This window comes from Protopterus annectens, chromosome 2.part1, assembly GCF_019279795.1.
Source record: "Protopterus annectens isolate FY-2018-M chromosome 2.part1, PAN1.0, whole genome shotgun sequence".
Lineage (NCBI taxonomy): Eukaryota > Metazoa > Chordata > Ceratodontiformes > Protopteridae > Protopterus > Protopterus annectens.
Window position 1 is genome coordinate 1703588148 of NC_056729.1, and position 19428 is coordinate 1703607575.

A 19428-nucleotide genomic window follows, 5' to 3' on the forward strand; every position below is an offset into this window, starting at 1 on the left:
CTGCTATATTGACTACCGGACAGCCAGGTAACTTTACTAAAAGGTAGCTTATGTTGGAGAGCATCACTCACCTTTATCTGTGTATACTGCATAATCTCTTGGTCCGGCAAGCATTAAAAAACACAGCAATGGCTGTTTTTAGACTATTGGTCAGCCAAGAAGCTTCTTTTTTTATTCGTTCATTGTGTAATACATAAGGTTTAGTATTACCAGTGGGCAGATGTGTGTCTCTGTTCTATAAGAAATATTTACTTTGTAGCTAATTTAAGTATCTTGGGTTTACCCTAACGGTGGCCATTTCTTTAATCACTAGCACTGTCTGCTTTCTTCCTTCATGCAGTTTTAAACTCATGCTGGTTACATATGCTGTCTGCAGTGCTATCTGCAAAGTTATGCACGTCTGCTGAAATAACTGCATTTCTGTTGCTTGATCTGTTTGTAACTTGCATTTATGAGTTAGGAGTGCCTGCATTTATCCTTCATAACCAGTGAATGCAGATATAGTTGATTTGTTATTACTGTATTTAACTGTATTAGCTCTTATGATAAATGTAATAATTGGGCTGTGAATATATGTTTTCTAGCTACAGACTGTGTGGACTGTATTAAGTAATTTGCTGGATTAGCTGCCTTTAGCTACATGTAGAGTGAGCAATGCTATATAATCTGTTTGCTTAGCTGAAATATTAACTGCTGTCCTGCCTTGACCACCAGTACAAGCTTTATTTTCCTCCAGACATTGCTTGGATGATGTATTACCTAGCTATTTAAGCATTTTAGTCTCTTACACTCCATAGCCTTGCTTCTCTTCTCTCTCTTTCTCTCACTTCCCTATACTACTTCCCCCTTCTGCTGCTCTCTCTCTCTTCTCCAATCCCTCCATTCTCTTAACTCAATTTATCCCCATCTCGCTCTCTTTATCCTCTCTTAGCTGTAAACCCTCAAACACCTTCCTAGTTAACTTCCTCTTCTTTCCTGTGTCTACATCTAGCTCACTACCTGACCCTAATCTGGCTGTTTTTTTGTACTTTATCTTTTCTAGCATATGCCACCAGTGGCCATAGCCATAAAGACAGTCTTCAACCATACAACAGCAAGTCCAAGCCTCTACAACCCTATTAAACTTCCAAGCAAAGTACCTTCTATTAACCTACTTTGTATGTACACATTTTTGTCTTCTGTTAGTTTATTTTCCCCCTTATATAAAGCTGTAAGCACACCACCGAACCTCCTTCTCCGGTTCCCTGTAGCTCTCCCAGTCCTCACTCTGATTAGGTCCCTAACTATTATTTCTGTATACCTTGACAAATTTTAAAGTCAAACTACTCCTCCTCTACAAGTTAATGGCTTAACGATACTAGACCCCTTTTTCTCTCTCCATAACGCTAGTTGTAGTAATTGGTAATAAAATAAAAGCTTCCCCTTCACTTACCTGCTGATTTCTCTAGTTGTTTTTTTTTGGTCTCGGCTCTTCCCACCCCTGGTGTAACCCACTCTCTTACCCTACCCCCATTCCCACCCACCCCCTCATCTATTACATTTACACCTAGCTGGACTCCACCCACTAATTCTTCCCCAACTATCACACCACTTCTTCCTCTAATCCCCTCCCATAAGCTCCTGACCCATCTACTACACTCCTTATATATTCTTCACTCTTGCTTCTCTTTTTCTGTTTTTTGTTTTACCCTTTTACATATAAAATTCCCTATAACCTGCTCTTTCAATACTCATTCCCACCTCCTTCATACCCCCATTATTAAGCTGTCCAAGCACTCTAACTCTGCCCCACCCCACACTCATTTCCTTACAACTATATCACTCCTATATACCTTAGAGATATCACCATTACACTACTATTCCTCTAAAAATGACTCTCCTACACACTTTAATTCTCCCTGCCACAATGTCTCTCATCTCTAAAACTATTACTGATACTCTCTCTCTAAACCTCTATCTGCTCCTTCAAGTAACATCTCATCAAATAACCCATATACCTTTCAAACCTTCTTGTACAACATCCTTGGTCTCTCACCAGATACTCCGCAATAAGCTGTAGCTTATATGCAACATACTTAATTCTACAAACTAAACTAAAAATCCTTCTCCGTCTACACATCAAATTAACCAACTATGTACTAGACTGCCACCACAAAACCAAAAAACAGCTGCAACCAGTAAATCCACCCACCCCATTGCAACCTAATAATGTGTGGAGACATGCATCCAAACCCAGGTTCTCCCCCTACATCCTACAACCCACCCAACTCCATAAAATCTATTAATTTAACTACTATCAATCTACAAAGCATAAGAAACAAAAAAATCCCAAACCTTCATGCATGGATAAGCCAAAATCAACCCGACTTCACTGCCATTACCGAGACTTGGCATAAACCATATATAAAAGATGCAGAATTCTTACCCCTTAACTACACTTGTCTTAGAACTACAGAGCACATAGAAAAGGCAGAGGCATCACCTTGATATACCCAAATGCCTTCACAGTAGCCCCATATACTAAACACATCCTTCAGTTCTCTACAGCAGAGCTGCTGGTAGCCTTCTTAAAACTAAATAATTGTAAAAGCCTCTTCATCATGGTCTTATACATTCTACCAGGTAATAACATCCCTATACTAGAAGATATTCTTGCCTGGGCATCCAAAAATATTAATAATGAAACTGTCATCTTAGAGGACGTCAACATTAATTGGTTGGGAATCACTAACCAGGACCCTCCCACCAACATTAACCTATATAACTTTACCCAGCTGATCACTGGCATAACAAGACCCAGCAACAAAAACAACAAAGGATCAGTCCTAGATTGGATCCTAGTGTCCGACCCTAATAAACTTTCCACCTCTGGTATACTACCAAATAGTATTAGCGACCACTTACCAGCCTTTATAATACGTAAGACCACCTCTGCCATAAGTTATCACCAACTTAAACAAACCAGAGACCTATCTCACTTCTCGCCTGACATCTTTAATCAAATGTTACAAAGTATCAATTGGATACCATTAAAATCTCTCCCTCCAGATGACGCTGTTGAATTTTTCAATTCAACATTCTTTACGATCCAAAATAGCTTAGCCCCACTGTGACTTAAGAGTCAGGACTAAACATGCCAGCTGGCTCACCAAACCCACAAAACAAACCATGTCCACTAGAGACAAAGCTTGGAAAGCATGGCAAAAATACAAAAATCCTTCTGACCTCACTCTATACAAACCACTACGAAATCAGGCAAAACGGCTAGTCATTAAAGATAAAATAACACTTCCATAATCTCCAGGACCAGCATAAACAAAACCAAAAGAAATTCTGGGGAGCAATCAATTCACTTCTTCACCCAGGCTTACACAACAACCTATGCCCACACCTGATAAAACACCCTCAGAGATAACCTCTGTCTTTAACTCGTACTTCATTGACACCATAACGAAGCTTACCACCTCCTTCCCCCAACTCACCAAACCATCCATCATCACACTCCACACCCTCCTGTCTACCTAACTTTTCTTTCTCACCCATACCTACTTCCAGTATAAAAAAACTCCTTCAAAAATTCAAACCTTGCACTAATGCTCCAGACAATTTACCGTCTGAATTATTACAACTATCCACACGTTCCATTGCTTACCCCATCAGTATACTCCTCAGTAGATCACTTCAGGAATCACTTATACTACATATCTGGAAAAAAGCATATGTTCTCCCACTCCATGAAGGCGGCAATAACTCTGGTATCTCCAACTTTTGACCCATCGCTATTCTCTCCCCATCTCCAAAATATTAGTAAAATGTCTCCACACCCAGCTTCTTAATCATTTAGTTAATAACCAACTTCTTTCCTCTACCCACCATGGTTTTAGGCCAGGCCACAGTACTAATACAGCTCTCATCTCTTTTATGGACACAGTAAATAGGGCTCATGTTGTTGGCTTCATTGTCTCTTCACTCTTCCTCAACTTCTCAAAAGCCTTTGAGACAGTATCCCATTCCCTTCTACTCACCAAACTCTTTAATTTAGGTACCTCACCCTCAACACTGAACTGGTTCTCAAACTATCTCATTGGTAGGCAACAATCAACTAAATGGTAACAATCTTACTTAACATAACCACAGGAGTACCCCAAGGATCCATATTGGGCCCCTTCTATTTAGCATATTCATTAATAATTTCCATAACACTCTCACTCAAGGCACCGTGATCCAATATGCAGACGATTCTAAAATTATCTGTACTGCCAAATTATCTTCTGAGTTACAACTGCTAACCCAACAAGCCTTTACCTCTACTGAAACATGAATGTCAAATAACCCTTCTCGCTCTAAACCCCAACAAGACTAAACTTCTATTATTCATCCCCCAAAAAACTACCCCATTAACAAGAATTCATTCTCTATCTACTCTCAGAACAATACTAACATAGAAGTTGTCTCTAGCACAAAACATTTAGGTGTCATCATTGATGAAAACCTAACATTCAACCTCCATATCCACAGCAATATTAAAAAAAAAACACCAGAAACTGGGTACCCTGTATAGACATAACCATTTCCTCAACCCTACTACAAAAAATGCTCTAGCCTCATCCTTTCTTCTACCATCCCTGTTATATGGAGGTCCTATTTTCACCAATAACCAGTCCTCTCTGAAAACCAAACTTGACTCGTTACAATAAGGTCACCAAATTTGCAACAAATGCAAAATTCTCAGCACATCACTGTTCATCTTTACAGCAACTAAATTTGGCTCAAACTACCACATTATCTCACCTACCTACAGTTAACTACTGCACATAAAATTATACATAAACCATTAACCTGCCCTTCTTTTTCCTCCTTACTGTCTTTGTATCACCCAAACAGACCTCTTTGATCTGAAAACAAAATACTGCTCAAAGTTGAAAAACCCAATCTCTCAGCTGGTCAAATGCTGTATTCTTTTACTGTGTCTAAGCTTTGGAACACTCTCCCAACTTCAGTTACCTCTATCTGTAATCCTGCTCTCTTTAAGAATCCCCTTAGACAACATCTCTCCTCAAACTGGCTGTGCTTGTGCCAAGATATCTTTCACTAATACTGCTCCACCTTCTTTATCCCAATTCTTTATGACTTGATGGTGTGTCACCTGTCTCTCTACAACCAAACCCCAATTGCCATACCAGTTTTGTCACTCCAGGCTATCTTTCATTGTCTTCTGTCTACCTCTCACCTCCATTACTAACCACCAGAGCCATCACTCTGTCTTGACAACTTCCTCTACTTGCACCTCAAATCTCTAATAGTTAATATCTAAAACCTGTCATCACACATGCTTATACCCTTAGCAATCTATAATCCCTATGCTGACTTTTTCTTACATAAAGTTCTCTAACAATGCTAATGACTTGCATGATGTAATTGGGTAGTATGTATATAATTAATTTGAACTTTTTGCTGCTTTGCAATAATTGGGTAGTATGTATATAAATAATCTAAACTTTTTGCTCATACTATGCCCTAATTTGTTGCTGTATAATACCTGTTAGCTCTGGTATGTATTTGGTGACTGACTTGAGAGGGTATGTCCAGCTTGTTACTGTATAAAATCTCCTAACTCTGTATGTATTAGTACTTGTATTAACTTGCTAATTGTATCTGGGCCTCCACTGAAAATGGGCTTACCTAGGCCCAGTGGACCTTCCCGGTTAACAAATGCAATAAATAAATAAATAAATTAGTTTCTTTTTCTTCAGATTCTTAGGAGAGGAACTTTGAGATCTTCTTGGAACCTGATTTAGATCTCTTCCTGGAAGACTGTGAAGTTGGAGTCGAGGACGTGGAAGGTTTTGGACATAGAGATTTGGAGTCCTTAGCTTAAAACTTGGGGGTTTGAGCCCCGGCAGTAGCTTCACCCATGCATGATGGCAACAAACCTTCCAGGATAAGCTTGTTTTTCCTATCCACCAGAGCCCTGGGATTAAAATTGTGGCAAATAGAGCAATCCTCCTGAAGATGCTGCAGGCCTAAACAATATACACAGGGTATGGGAATATTAAAGAGGCAACTTGTGCCCACACTTTGAACACTTTTTGAATCCTGAAGGACCCTTCTCAGCCATGTCAGGGACAAAGGTCAAAAAGCGGTAATACAAGAAAAGTTTTCTTATATAGGAAGAAAAGGAAAAAGAAAATTGGAACAGTACCAACAATGGTAATAGAATTACACCAGCATGTATAACAGGAAAGGGTGAGAAAAACTACCAACAATGGTAAAATGGGTATACAGTAATGTACTAGGGTAAGGGAATAATTATGCAAGAAACATAAGATATTAGAGAGGTTTGTAAGGGGGCAAAATTATCACTTATCTGACAAACTTGAGGTACACCTGACCGTGTCTTTACGTGAAATGTGGCAAATGAAATGTGGGTGTGTTAGAAGTTGGTGCATTATGGGTAAGGGAGAGGTTTGAGAACTTTTTGGTTACCACAAGCTTTAATAACAGCCGAGTCAGATCTGAACCCAACAGTTGAGGATAGAATGAAAATTGACAACATCAGATCAAGGCTATTTCAATCCAAGATTTTTGCATTTGTGCTAATATTGTTGTAACCACATTATCACTTGCTGTAGTGGGTGACACTTCATTTAAGTTTTTCACTTGTTTTTCCAGGGTATTTATATACATACCATGGATGGTGGAGCATTTCCATTCTGCAAAAGAGCAGCAGCTTTTTTTGTTTGTATATTAGTGAGGTGTCAACTTTTTTTTGTGTGTATACTCTTTCATTTCCTACTTGTTTTTGGAATCTCCTGCTTTCAGTGCATTTTTCTCTGTTATTTTGGCCATTCACTTGCTAGCAATCAGTGTTTCTAAATAAAACAAGGAATTTTCTGAAGTATCTTGAGTCTTTTGTCCCTCCAGCCTGTCCTTCAGTATAGGAACAGAAACATTTTGATTATACCTTAGTTGTCCAAGCTTCAAGTGGAGAACTAGGTGCTGGAAGGTCAGTATTGGCAGCAAATAGCCCACTGTCTTTTTTTGAGTTGTGAGTTTGTGCTGCAGAAGCATGTGTAGTGGTGGTAGGAGCTAACACTGGGCTCATAAAGAATTCACAAGCTGTGGTTAGGGAAGACATGTCAGCAGCCTTCATGGAAGGATGTGGGTACATGTAGGACCTTATCTACATAACCCCTTTGCTAATGGCATCGTATGACTGATACTAGCTGAGCAGCTGGAAGGTTAAGGACAGCATCATGAAAATCTCCCAACACTGTTATGAGTTACAGTAGATGGCTGGGTGTACCCCTTCTCACCTTGTTTCACCACAAGCAAAATGGGCTCTTTCTCACTGGAAGGAGACCCCCCCCCAGATGTTCTATGGGCCATTTGAGGTATCAGATGGTTAGTGTCAAAGTTCATGCAGAGAATGAATGTCAAAAACACACCATCCTAGACATAATGAAGTAAGTGTGCATGAACTGCAAATAGAAAAGGACAGGACTGAGAATTACTGATCCTTAATACGTCTTAATATTTTCCCCAGAGACTGAAAGCTGCTGTCCATTACACAGTTGGGTGTCTTACCTCAGAAGTTGCAGAAGATGTGGGACTTAGTTTCAGCAAGCGTACTATTGCAGCTATTGCAGAGACTACATTCAGGCAGTGTGGTATGTATTACAGATTTTCATTTTAGATAACGTTTTTAATGACATTTTCTTTTAATGAAGTGCAACTTCTCTGTACTGTAATGATGTCTTCAGACAGTATTCTACTTCAGAGAAAGGTTGGATTTTTCAACATCCCTGTAAGATAGAGTAAATTTTAATTTTCTGGTTTACTTTGAATTTCCTATCCACTTGAAATATTTTCTGGAGTCCATATGATAAAGTGTCTATACCCAGAAGAGCCTTTTTGGGGGGCTAGCACTGCTGAATTAGAGGGTTGGCCTCCTTCAAAGAAACACCTGTTGAAGTGTGCACATATGCACATACTCAAGTGCATAACACTTAAGGTTACACATTTGTTTATTTTATTTTCAGTATCTTTACTCTTGGGGGATTGTTTGCCTCTTGAAGTCTGCAGTAAGTAAAATGATATGCATTAGTATGAGTTTTGAGTTCTTTGTTAAAACTGCACAATTGGAGACGGTCAATAAATAAGAGCCTGCTCATTTTCATACTTCCCCACAAATTGCATATTTTTTTTTTTTAAACAAGGAACATCTTTATTAAATTATCATGTATGACCTAGGCAATCTTACATTTATATAAATGAAAATAAATCACAGCGACACAACCTCAGTTGCAAACATTATACATTACAAACCGTGTCGACACAACTGTAACTGCAAACATACATCACTTTTAATATATCCAGTCATTGTCAGTCAGTCGTTACATAGCTCATTCAAATCCTGCCTTCTTTTAAACTTCATTCTTCCTCTGCTTGTATTGAATGCTGCTTACCCATCTCTAAAGATCCCAGTTCCAGATGTTTTATCCCTGTTACTATCTTCACTACATCTGGTAAAGTTGGTTTAGACTTTGATTTACATTTTCTAGTAGTTGCTTTTTGGCCGCCGTCATAATTATACTCAGCAAGGCCTTACTACGTCTAGGCAACTCCAGTTTGGTATCATAGATCAAAAATTAATTATCCTAGTTGCTCCAGTTTGCTCACCCAGCATCTCTGACAGAGCAGTCTGCAGGGAATCTTTAAAGTGTGTCAAGCTCAGTACACTAGAAAATATGTCACCAGTTACCTCTATCTTCCACATCACGCCTCCAACATTTGCTGTCTATCTGAGGAAAAATTCTTTGGAGTCAACTTGGGATATAAAAATACCTATGTAAACACTTCCAAGCAAAGATCCTAAATCTTGTAGATTTTGTTACATATTTGGGAGACATACATACCCCCCCCCCCATTGTTTGTGAACTGCTTATCAAATCTCTCTTTCCAATCCTTCCTAACCTCCCCTGATTGATTCTTATAGTTATTTATTCCTTTCTTAATGGCAACCTCTGTTACATATTCTGCTAAAAACTCTACCAGTGCTGGTCATTCATTTAGGACCACCCTATTTTTTTCTCTTTTCCTATACTCTGATATCAATCCTTGATAGTGAAGGCAATCTCTAACCTGCAGTCCAAATAAGTTATTGGCATCTTCCATTCTATTACCTTTCCCTGTCTACTTATTTGCTGCCAGTACCTTGGTTCCTTTGCCAGTTTTCTCCAATATATTCCACTCCCCTCTTGCCTACTGTCTGTATCCCTAATGCAGTTATCCCTATTGACAAAATCTCCTTTCTCCATTCCTGTGTTGGCTTAGTTCTTAGAATACTTTCTGCTACTTTATGAATATAGTATTCTGTATGATTGTTGTTCTCCTTAAAGGTCTGCATCCAAAATTCCAAACTTTCTTTGTTTCCTGGGCTTTCCTCCCTGTTTCATAATCATCTCTTTCCACTTTGAATTCTAGTTTTCTGCTTGTGTATGTATAGGAGCCTTAATTGTGTTGCTCTGAAATTAACCCTTCAATTTGGGTAATCCCAATCCGTCCTCTTCTATTGAAAGAATAAGCTTATCCCCCTTGATTCTTGCCATCTTCCCCTCAGATAAAATCCTTTAACTCTTTATTAATTGCTGTCCACAACTTCTCCTCTGGTTAATAAAAATACTGTATGCCTGACCTGTGTATAAAACTAAATGGACTAAAAACATTTTAACTGCTTGTATCTTACAATCGATATCCATATAACAAAGCTTCCAGTTTCTCCATTTTTTATATTATTTTTTGTTTAGTTTCTTCCCACATATCCTTAGATGCCACACTGGTATCATTTTTAATCCATACACCTGAATATTTCATTTTATCATGTGCCCATAAGTATGGACATTGCTGAACCAATTTGTATGTGGGTTCATAATTTACTGCTATTGCTTTTGTTTTAGCTTCATTACTTTTCTATCCCCAAAAGGTTTGAAACTATGACAGTGTGTTCTACAGCACTGTAATGTCCCTTTCTGGTTTTGTCAGGTATAAAAAAACGTCATCTGCAAATAGATCCCAGCTTTTCTCGACTAGCATACTAATTATATCCGTGAATTGATGAGTCCCCTATTTTCTTTCAGTGGTTCTAAATGTCATTCATAAAACAAAGGGGAGAGAGGACATCCCTGCCCGTTCCTCTACTCAAGCAGAGATTATCCGAGAGGACCCAACCCACTTTTAATTTTTGCCTCCGATCCCTCATATATCTCCTAACCAACCTTGTAATTTTATCAGGGAATGTAAATGCTTCCATTGCTCTACTCTTAAAGTCCCAGCTTACTCTGTCAAATGCTTTCTCTGCATCAAGACCCATAAACAACAGTGGTATTTTCTTACATTCTGCTTCCCTCTGGAGCATCACTGTTCTGTTAATGTTGTCAAATGTTTGCCTTCCCTCCACAAAACCACATTGATCCATCTCTATTAATTTTGGCATCACTTTTGCCATTCATTTAACCATTGCAGACATAAATAATTTGTAATTATGACTTAGTACTGAAATGGGACTGTTTGAAGCTGGATCTGATAGAGCTTTATCCTCTTTAGGTAGTACATCTACTACAGCTTTCTTCCAGGATGTGAGTACTTCTCCCCTTAAAATTCTTAAAATACTGTTAAACAAAACCTTCCAGATCTTTCTCAGTTTTTCCCTTCTAGTTTCCAGACTTCCACAGGAATACAATCTATTCCTGGAGACTTTGCTGTAGATTGTTTATACTTCACCATTTTTATCTCATGTCCTCCTATTCTAACTGTTAGTAATTGAGCTTCCTCTACCTCTAACCTTGGCATATTTAATTCTTCCATAAACGTTTCAATTTGTAACTCTTCTTGATTTCCACGTTTCACTGCCTTATACAGACGTTCATAGAATTTCCAAAATTTTTCTACTACTTCTACAGGATTCCTTGTTATAGGCTCCCTAAGCTTGGTGACAGCCCTTTCTACTTTCTGTTGCCTGAGTCGTTGTACTAAAAGTTTTTGTGCTGTAGAGTTATTATCAAAAACAGTTACTTAACAGCAATCTTTCTAAACTCATGCATATTATCGAAGTAATCCCTTATTTTCTGTTTAGCATTCTGTAGTTGCTCATCTTCTTGTTCTGTGAGATTCCCCCTATTTAGTAATACTTTAACATTTGTCAGTCCCTCTAAAAAATTCTTGTTACTTCTTAAGTATATCTGTCTTTCTTTTATTTCCACCCTATTTTTAAACTCCACTATAATTTTATCCCACTTCCTAGTTATATTTTCAGAAGAAATTTGTATCTTCTGTAATAGCTCCTGAATAATTTCCACTTCCCATTCCTTACATTTCTGTCTTTTCAACAAATAGGTGGGAAAGCGCCAGTGTCTCGTTTTTATTTCATTACCCTGTATTCTTATTTTAGTTATTAATTGGGCATCATCTTTAGTAGTTATTGGGTGCATGTCAAGACCTTCAATTAAATGCACATGTTCCTGCAAAATGTAAATTCTGTGTAGCCTAGACCAGTTTTTGTATCTTGGGGAATAATATGTAAATTCACCCCAAACTCCTAGTACTGAATTCACATCTTCCATGCCAAATATTTTCATAAATTTCTTTAAAAATCTACCCTTCTTTAGTATATTTTCTCTTCTGGGATGCCCAGACACATCTTTACTGTTGCAAATCAAACTCCAGTCCCCACCTGTAAGTACTATTCCTTGCTGAAAGATGATAATTTCTCCCAGAAAATTTCTTAAGCTCCATTATGGCAGTTTTCAGTGGAATATAAATGTAATCCTCCCTTGCCAGTAGCCCCTCACTACTACACATCTACCATTATTGTCTTCTTTTTTATCCTCTTTTGTTACTATTGGAGCTTCTCTTGCAAATAATAATATAAGTACTCATCTATTCCTTTGCCATAATTATTCTGCTGAATAATCATCCTGAAAAGCTTTCTTTATCAAATTCATGTTCAGTTCTTTCCAGGTGTGTCTCCTGAGCATAGCAGTTTGCACACTACATTTTTAATATAGTTCACTACTCTTTTTTGTATTTATCTGTGAGACCATTAACATTTGAAGACATTATAGAAAGAGTCATATTTTTGAGGGATTATTATTCCCACCAATTATGTATAACAGTTTTTTGTTAAATGTTTAGTTCCAGCTTTTGTGTTACATGCATGCACTGTTTTGCAGGTTAATCATTTATGCAATTGTTTCTTGTCATCTCCATTTGAACCTTTGTCACATCTTGCAGAGTTTTTGTTTTATTGAAAACCCTCAGAAAAAAATATACACACACCATGTACCCCCTAAAACCGATTGACGTGATAATAACGCACAAAACTATGTTACATCTTCAAATATTGAAGTATTACCATCCTAATAAGAACAAATGTTCCAAACTGACAGCCACACATACACAAGCTAAATTAAAAGAAAGATTATCCATGCTAAGATACATGGTAGAGCATGTGATTCTTTTGAGTGTTGTCTGGTTTGCCTTATCTTTATAGCTCTCTCAGCTAGGAAAATACTTTGAATACTTTAAGAAAACATTTTCTCCAAGCCATTTCTCTTTATCAGATAGCCTGCTAGAGACATGAAAACCAGATACAAAACAGTTTACTAGAAAAAAAGGCTTATAATATTCAGGATTTTTTTTTTCATTTACTTGTTTTCTCTTGAAAATTGTTAGTATATAAAGCCAATGGCCTTAACCCAGTCATTCCCCTATGCAAGAATAAGAAAAAGCACACTATTTTTCTTTTGTTGTGCTCTTTTAGCCAGATCTTTCTTTCTTTTTTTTTTTTTATATACTTTGCACTGCCTACATGTCTTAAGTCAGAACAAGGAGAAAGAGAAGAAGGGAAAAAGCTAAAAAAGAAAACAGGAGCAGCTATTTATATTAACATCCCCATTACACTTAAAAAATCTAACTTACTTTATAACATGCAAAGAAAATCATGCACCATTTAAATAAGTACTATTAAGAAAAAATAGTTTCTTTCAGTTAACTTTCTCCCTCCTCTTTCCCCCTCCTTGTATTTTTCCGAACATTAATGACATGAAGTAGGGCATAGCTTCACAGTCCCCTACAAGTTTAACAAAGTTCAAAAAAGTCCAATATTTCCATATTTTCTTGTTCTGTTTTTCATCTAAATCTCCCAAACCCCCAATGCACTCTTGATTTTTCTAGTCAACACCTGTGCTTTTTCCCCCTCTCTCGAACATTTTCCATTGAAACACTGGAAAAGGTTTCACTGGCGCAGTCTCTCTCTCTGGTCTTTATTACCAGAAGAACAAAAAGCAGAATTCCATTCTGTTTCACAGCTCACATTTTGTTGGACAAACTTTTGTATTTCTTCCTTAGCATGTACTTCATTAAAAAATGATTTTATTCCTCCAAGGAAAAATATTTTGAAAATAGCCTGGTACAGCAGTTTGAATCTCATGCTTGCTTCTCAACATTCCCTGAATAGTGAAATGAATTTATTCCTCTTCTGCCTGGTGTACAATGAGTAGTCATTCTCCACAAATACTCTGCTGTCTCCCACTTTTAGTCCTTTGTCCTTCTGCAACAGTTTTGCCAGAATCAACTCCTTCTGCTGTTAAGATTGCATCTTTACTACTGAAGGTCTAAGCTGCTTTCTCATAACCAGGTTTGGAGCGTACATACAATGTGCCTTTATAATTAACAATTCATGTTGTGGAATACCAGTCCAGTTGCTTATTTGTGCTTTCATGAAATTAATACAGGCTGTTCCTTCCATCTTCTCAGGTACAGAAGAAAATCTTAGGTTTTCTCTACGTGCTCTGTCCTCTAATTTTATTATTTTTTGAAACATCTCTTCTTTTGCAGTCTCATATTCAGCCAGCGCTTCATTTTGACCTCTGAGTTTTGCAGTTTGATGTCACTCCCCAGTTTTGGACACAATAGAAGAGTCTTTGTGGGTTCTGTTCAAGCAATTTTATTTTATACAAACACATTACTATAAGAGGTTTACTGACTTTAACTTAAGTAACTTGTAACTTGTATACAAACTAACAACTGCGATCATGCATGCTCTCACTTTGACTACTCGTACAAAATGGCACTAGGGATTGCACATGTCTGGAATTTATATGTGCACGTACAGCCTTGACATGCTTCTTAAAGATACAGCACACATCACTTGCAGTCTGATCTACATCCTCCCTCTTTGAGAAATAGATCATACAATGCTATGAGTCTATTTGGCATGCAGAAATCGCAGCTAATTCTTTGTCATGCATTATACAATACTAACTACACACGCACACATATATATATATATATATATATATATATATATATATATATATATACACACACACACACACACACACACACACACACACACACACACACACACACACACACACACACACACAATCAAGTCCACATTGCTGCGATTTCACACTCAGCTTTGATACTCGTCCATATCGTGTGATATAAAACTGGGAATTAGATTTAGCAACTGGAACTTTCTCTGCAAAATGTTTGACCTGTAGAATGTTCGGAACATTTTCTGGAATGGAATCAGAATTTTTAACACATTCTGGTATGGGTACATTGATGGTGATGATGATTCTGGTACAGGAAGAAGATGTCTATAGTTCCTCCTATACTCCACACCCTCAGAGTCTACCAAGTAGGATTTTGGCTCCACACAGATGCCTGTAATCTATCCTATTCGATCAAAACCTTTTGTTGTCTGGATTCGTACCATCTCTCCTTCCCTCAATGGATGAAGTAATCTGCTTGATCAGTCATAACTAGATTTCTGGATATTGTGCTTCTTAAACAATTGAGTTTTGATGGTTTTATTGTTCTTAGGTTTAGGCTTTAATAAAATGGAAGTAATGGGTAGCGTAGTTCTAGTTTGCCTGGAAAGTAGTCTTTGAGCAGGTGAGCCAAGAATATCATCACAGGGTTTGTTTCTGAGATTAAGCAAATTCAAGAACACATCGGTATTGTCACGTGTTGACCTTTCAAGTAATTGCTTTGCACTGTGCACTGCACATTCAGTTAGACCATTGTACTGCGGATATTCAGGACTATTAATGACATTCTTTTGCAAATTTCTTAAACAATTGGATAGTAAATTGATTACCATTATCAGAAAGAACTTGTGTGCACTACCATGAACTGAGAAATGTTTCAACTTAGCAGTAACAGCAGTGAATGTTAGGTTAGGTAGTAGATCAGTCTCAAACCAATTCGAATAAGTGCCTACCAGAGCCAAGTAGTGTTGATTGTTCCACTCAAAGATATCAGTTGCAACGGTTGACCAAGGTAGTTCAGGAATTGGACTTAGCTGAAGTGGTTCCCTTTACAAATATGGTCTAGTACTATTGCATACTGGACAAGAAGAAAGTACATTGTCAATGTCTTTTGGTAATGAAGGCCAAAATACCAATTCTCTCACTCTTCTCTTAGTGGATGTGGATCCTGGGTGACCATGATGCAAAATCTGTGTATATCCTTGTTGTAAGGAAGCAGGAACAACAATTTTAGGACCTTTGAAAATAATGCCGTCTTCCATCAACAATTCATCTTTGTAAGGAAAATAGGTTTGCACTTCAGGTGGTACACTAGATTGCTTTGATGGCTAGCCAACATTATTGTAGTGATTGAGCTTCTGTAAAATTGGATCAGTCTGAGTGTGATCTCTTATCTCATCAAGTCTAGTGGTAGAAAAATTACGCACTGACATCACATCAAAGTCAAAATTCTCTGCGTCAAGCTTTGCTGTCGTATTTCTGGGTGATGTGGATAAGGTATCAGCAATTTGCCTTTTGTGTAGACCATTTTGAAATTGTACTTTTGCAATTTGAGCATCATTCTTTGTAATCTCGCTGGAGCAGAATGCATAGGCTTCTTTAGAATAGTAACTAGAGGTTGGTGGTCAGTTTCAATCTGAATAGCTCGACCATAAATATAATCGTGAAACTTGGAACATTCAGTACTATGGCCAAAAGCTCCTTCTCGATTTGAGCATACTGCATCTCAGTTTGGGTAAATGTTCTAGCTGCATAGGCTGCTGGTCTGCCCTCTTGAAGTATAACTGAGCCAAGACCAAATTTTGAAGCATCACAGGAAAGAATTACTGGTTTGTTCACATCTTAATGTAGGTGGGGTGGCAGTTTTCTGCTTAAGGTCTTCAAATGCTTTCTGGTGCTGTTCCAGCCATGACCATGCAACATTTTTGCACGTTAACTCTCCTAAAGGTGCTGTCAACTCACTGAAGTCTGGTATAAACTTGCCTAAATAGTTGACCATGCCTAGAAAATGTTATAGAGCTTGTACATTATCTGGTGCTGATATCTCAAGAATAGCTGTTTGCTTGGTTGGATCTGGTCTCAAGCCTGTACTGGTGAACAAATGACCTACATGGGTAACTTTTGGAAGTTTGAATTTGCACTACAGACTATTGAGCTTCAAGTTCACTTCACATGCTGTCTAGAACTTTCTTGAGGTTTCTGTTATGCTCTGCTTCGCAATTGCCGCCAACCAATAAATCATCTACTATTATGGCACAAGGATCACCCCAAATAATTTGCTCCATTGCACGTTGAAAGACTTCACTTGCAGAATTTATTCCAAATGGCATCCTTAGGAATCTGTATCTGGCAAACGGAGTACCAAAAGTAGTTAGAAATAAAGATTTGCGATCAAGCATCATTTGCCAAAATGAACTCTTTACATCTAAGACAGAGAAAACAGTGGCATTCGGTATTAGAGCTGCAACTTCTTTGACTGTGCACATCAGATGATACGGTTTCTTTAATACTTTGTTCAGGTCTCTTGTGTCAATACATATTCTGATTTCATCTGAACCTTTTTTGTGAGCTGCTACCATGGACAACACCCATTCAGTTGGTTCTGTGACTGGACAAATAAACCTTGCTGAACCATTTTATCCAGCTGAGCCTTAACTTTATCCTGCATAGCTATCGGAACTCTTCTTTCTGGTCTGACTACTGGAGTGACCTCTTGGACTAACTTCATGGAATACAGAACTGGAAGTTTGCCTAATTTGTCATCAAAAACATCAGCATATTCTGAGAAAATGGCTTCAGAAAAATTATAACTTAGAAATGCACTTGCATAATACACTCCTTTAGCAAAAGAAAGCAGATTCATTCTCAAGCTATCTTTGAGACCCAGTGAAGATTGCACTGGTGTTTGGACTACATAGAATAACAAGTTGTAACAGTTCTTGGCCAAATAACATGAAAGCTTTACTGAACCTTCGGTTTGAATTTCTTCACTTCCATAAGCAATAAGTCTCGCACTACTGGCTACATTGAGTTGTTTGCTAGCTCTCACTTTAGCAAATGTACCTGCTGATATAACATTACACTTTGAACCAGTGTCTACTTTAAGTTCTGTAGATTTTCATTTACCATTAATCCAGACAGCACAAAACACTTTGCTCCTTGTTAATAAATTCACTGCATCAACTGTTTCATCAAGCACTGATGCACCAGCTACATAGAAAGCTGACGGCTTTGGCTGTACTTGATCAACTTGCTTTTTTTATGTGACCTTTCTTTACAACTGTGTGAGGTTTACTTGATTTGCAAACCTTTTGGAAATGGCTCCATTTTTTACACTTGTGACATTGCTGACCAAATGCTAAGTACTTCTCTCTTTTAGACTCATGATTTGCACCCCAATTGCGACAGTTAACAATAAAGCTAAATGTGGGTTTGGCTGATTCACACCTGTACTGCACTAAGCTAGCTCCCTTCTTAGAACTTGCTGGAAAACTGTGCGTCTTCCCTGGAAACTCTGTAGCTGCCATGTGCTTGGGCCTGCTTTTGTTTGCCACGTTTTGCATGCTGTCTACATTTGCTCTGGAGCCATCTGAAACCATGCTCTTGTCACTCGCAAGCATACGTGTGTGTTTTTCTGTCACTGTCACATCATGGATTTGACAAATCTCTATGGCTTTGCTCAATGTTAAATCACCGTCACAAAGTAAACTCTTTCTCACAGTAACACTATTAATACTACACACAAACCTGTTAGTTCGTTATCAACTCATCATTTAAGTCCCCAAACTGACACATTTTAGCTTGGTTTCTCAGGTCAGGTATATAAGCTGCAATTGTTTCCCCTGGTTTCTGATCTCTCTTGTAAAACAAATGCCTCTCTAATGTAATATTTGTCTGGGAGTTGCACTTCTCTGAACTTGCGCTTCAAACACTTGGGGTCTTCCCTTGATTCAGCCTGTGCAACAGTGACTATTTTCATCTTCTCCTTCATATCGGGCGGCGCAGTGATGCAGCGGTTAACATTCTCGCCTCACAGCAAGAGGTTCTCTGGTTCGATTCTCGGCTGGGGTGCCTTCTGTGTGGAGTTTGCATGTTCTCCCTGTGTTCGAGTGGGTTTCCTCCAGGTACTCCGGTTTCCTCCCACATTCCAAAGACATGCATCTGGAGCATTTCTCCCCGGGCCTCCGCTGAAAACAGGCTCTGTGGAACCTAGTCGGACATTCCCAGTCAACAAATGTTAAATAAATAAATATACTGCAGGTGCATACACAAATGAATGATGTCTTTCTATGACCTCTGACCCAGCTAAGTTTAGTAAAATGAACACCCTGGTATGTTCATCTCTATCTGCATAAGCTGCTTTTAAAAATTATTGTACACTTGCACAAATATTCTCCAATTATCTGCAATATTATGATCAAATATAAGTAGTAGGGGCTTTCGAAATCCGTCTGCCATATTAACACATACCAGTGAAAGGTTTTGTAAATGATCACAAACATACACACCTGCACAATGCCAGAGACTTATGCCAGTATTTGTAACTTTGTCCATTGCCTTTCTTCTTCTTTTTCTTCTTTCGGCTGCTCCCGTTAGGGGTCGCCACAGCAGATCAACTGTTTCCATTTCTTCCTGTCCTCTGCATCTAGCTCTGTCACACCAACCACCTGCATGTCCTCTCTCACCACATCCATAAACCTTATCTTAGGCCTCCCTCTTTTCCTTTTACCTGGCAGCTTCATCCTTAGAATCTTTTTCCCAATATACTCTGCATCCCTCCTCAGCACATGTCCAAACCAATGTAATCTTGCCTCTCTGGCTTTGTCTCCAAACCTTCCAACCTGGGCTGACCTTCTAATATACTTATTCCTAATCCTGTCCATCCTCGTCACACCCAGTGCAAATCTTAACATCTTCAACTCTGCCACGTCAAGCTCTGACTCCTGACTTTTCGTCAGTGCCACTGTCTCCAACCCATATAAAATAGTTGGTCTCACTACCCTCTTGTAGACCTTCCCTTTCACTCTTATTGGTACTCGTCTGTCTCAAATCACTCCTGACACTCTTCTCCACCCATTCCATCCTGCCT

General features: G+C 38.4%; 1 protein-coding gene across 2 annotated transcripts in view; it reads left to right on the forward strand.

The window, feature by feature from the left end:
• CENPS (centromere protein S) overlaps window positions 1-19428 on the forward strand; it is a 769124-nt gene that overhangs the window by 261541 nt on the left and 488155 nt on the right. For both annotated transcript variants that reach the window (XM_044063150.1, XM_044063149.1), the window contains exon 2: window positions 7547-7670. In XM_044063150.1, the coding sequence (XP_043919085.1) occupies window positions 7547-7670 (124 nt within the window). The remainder of the gene's footprint in view (window positions 1-7546; window positions 7671-19428) is intronic.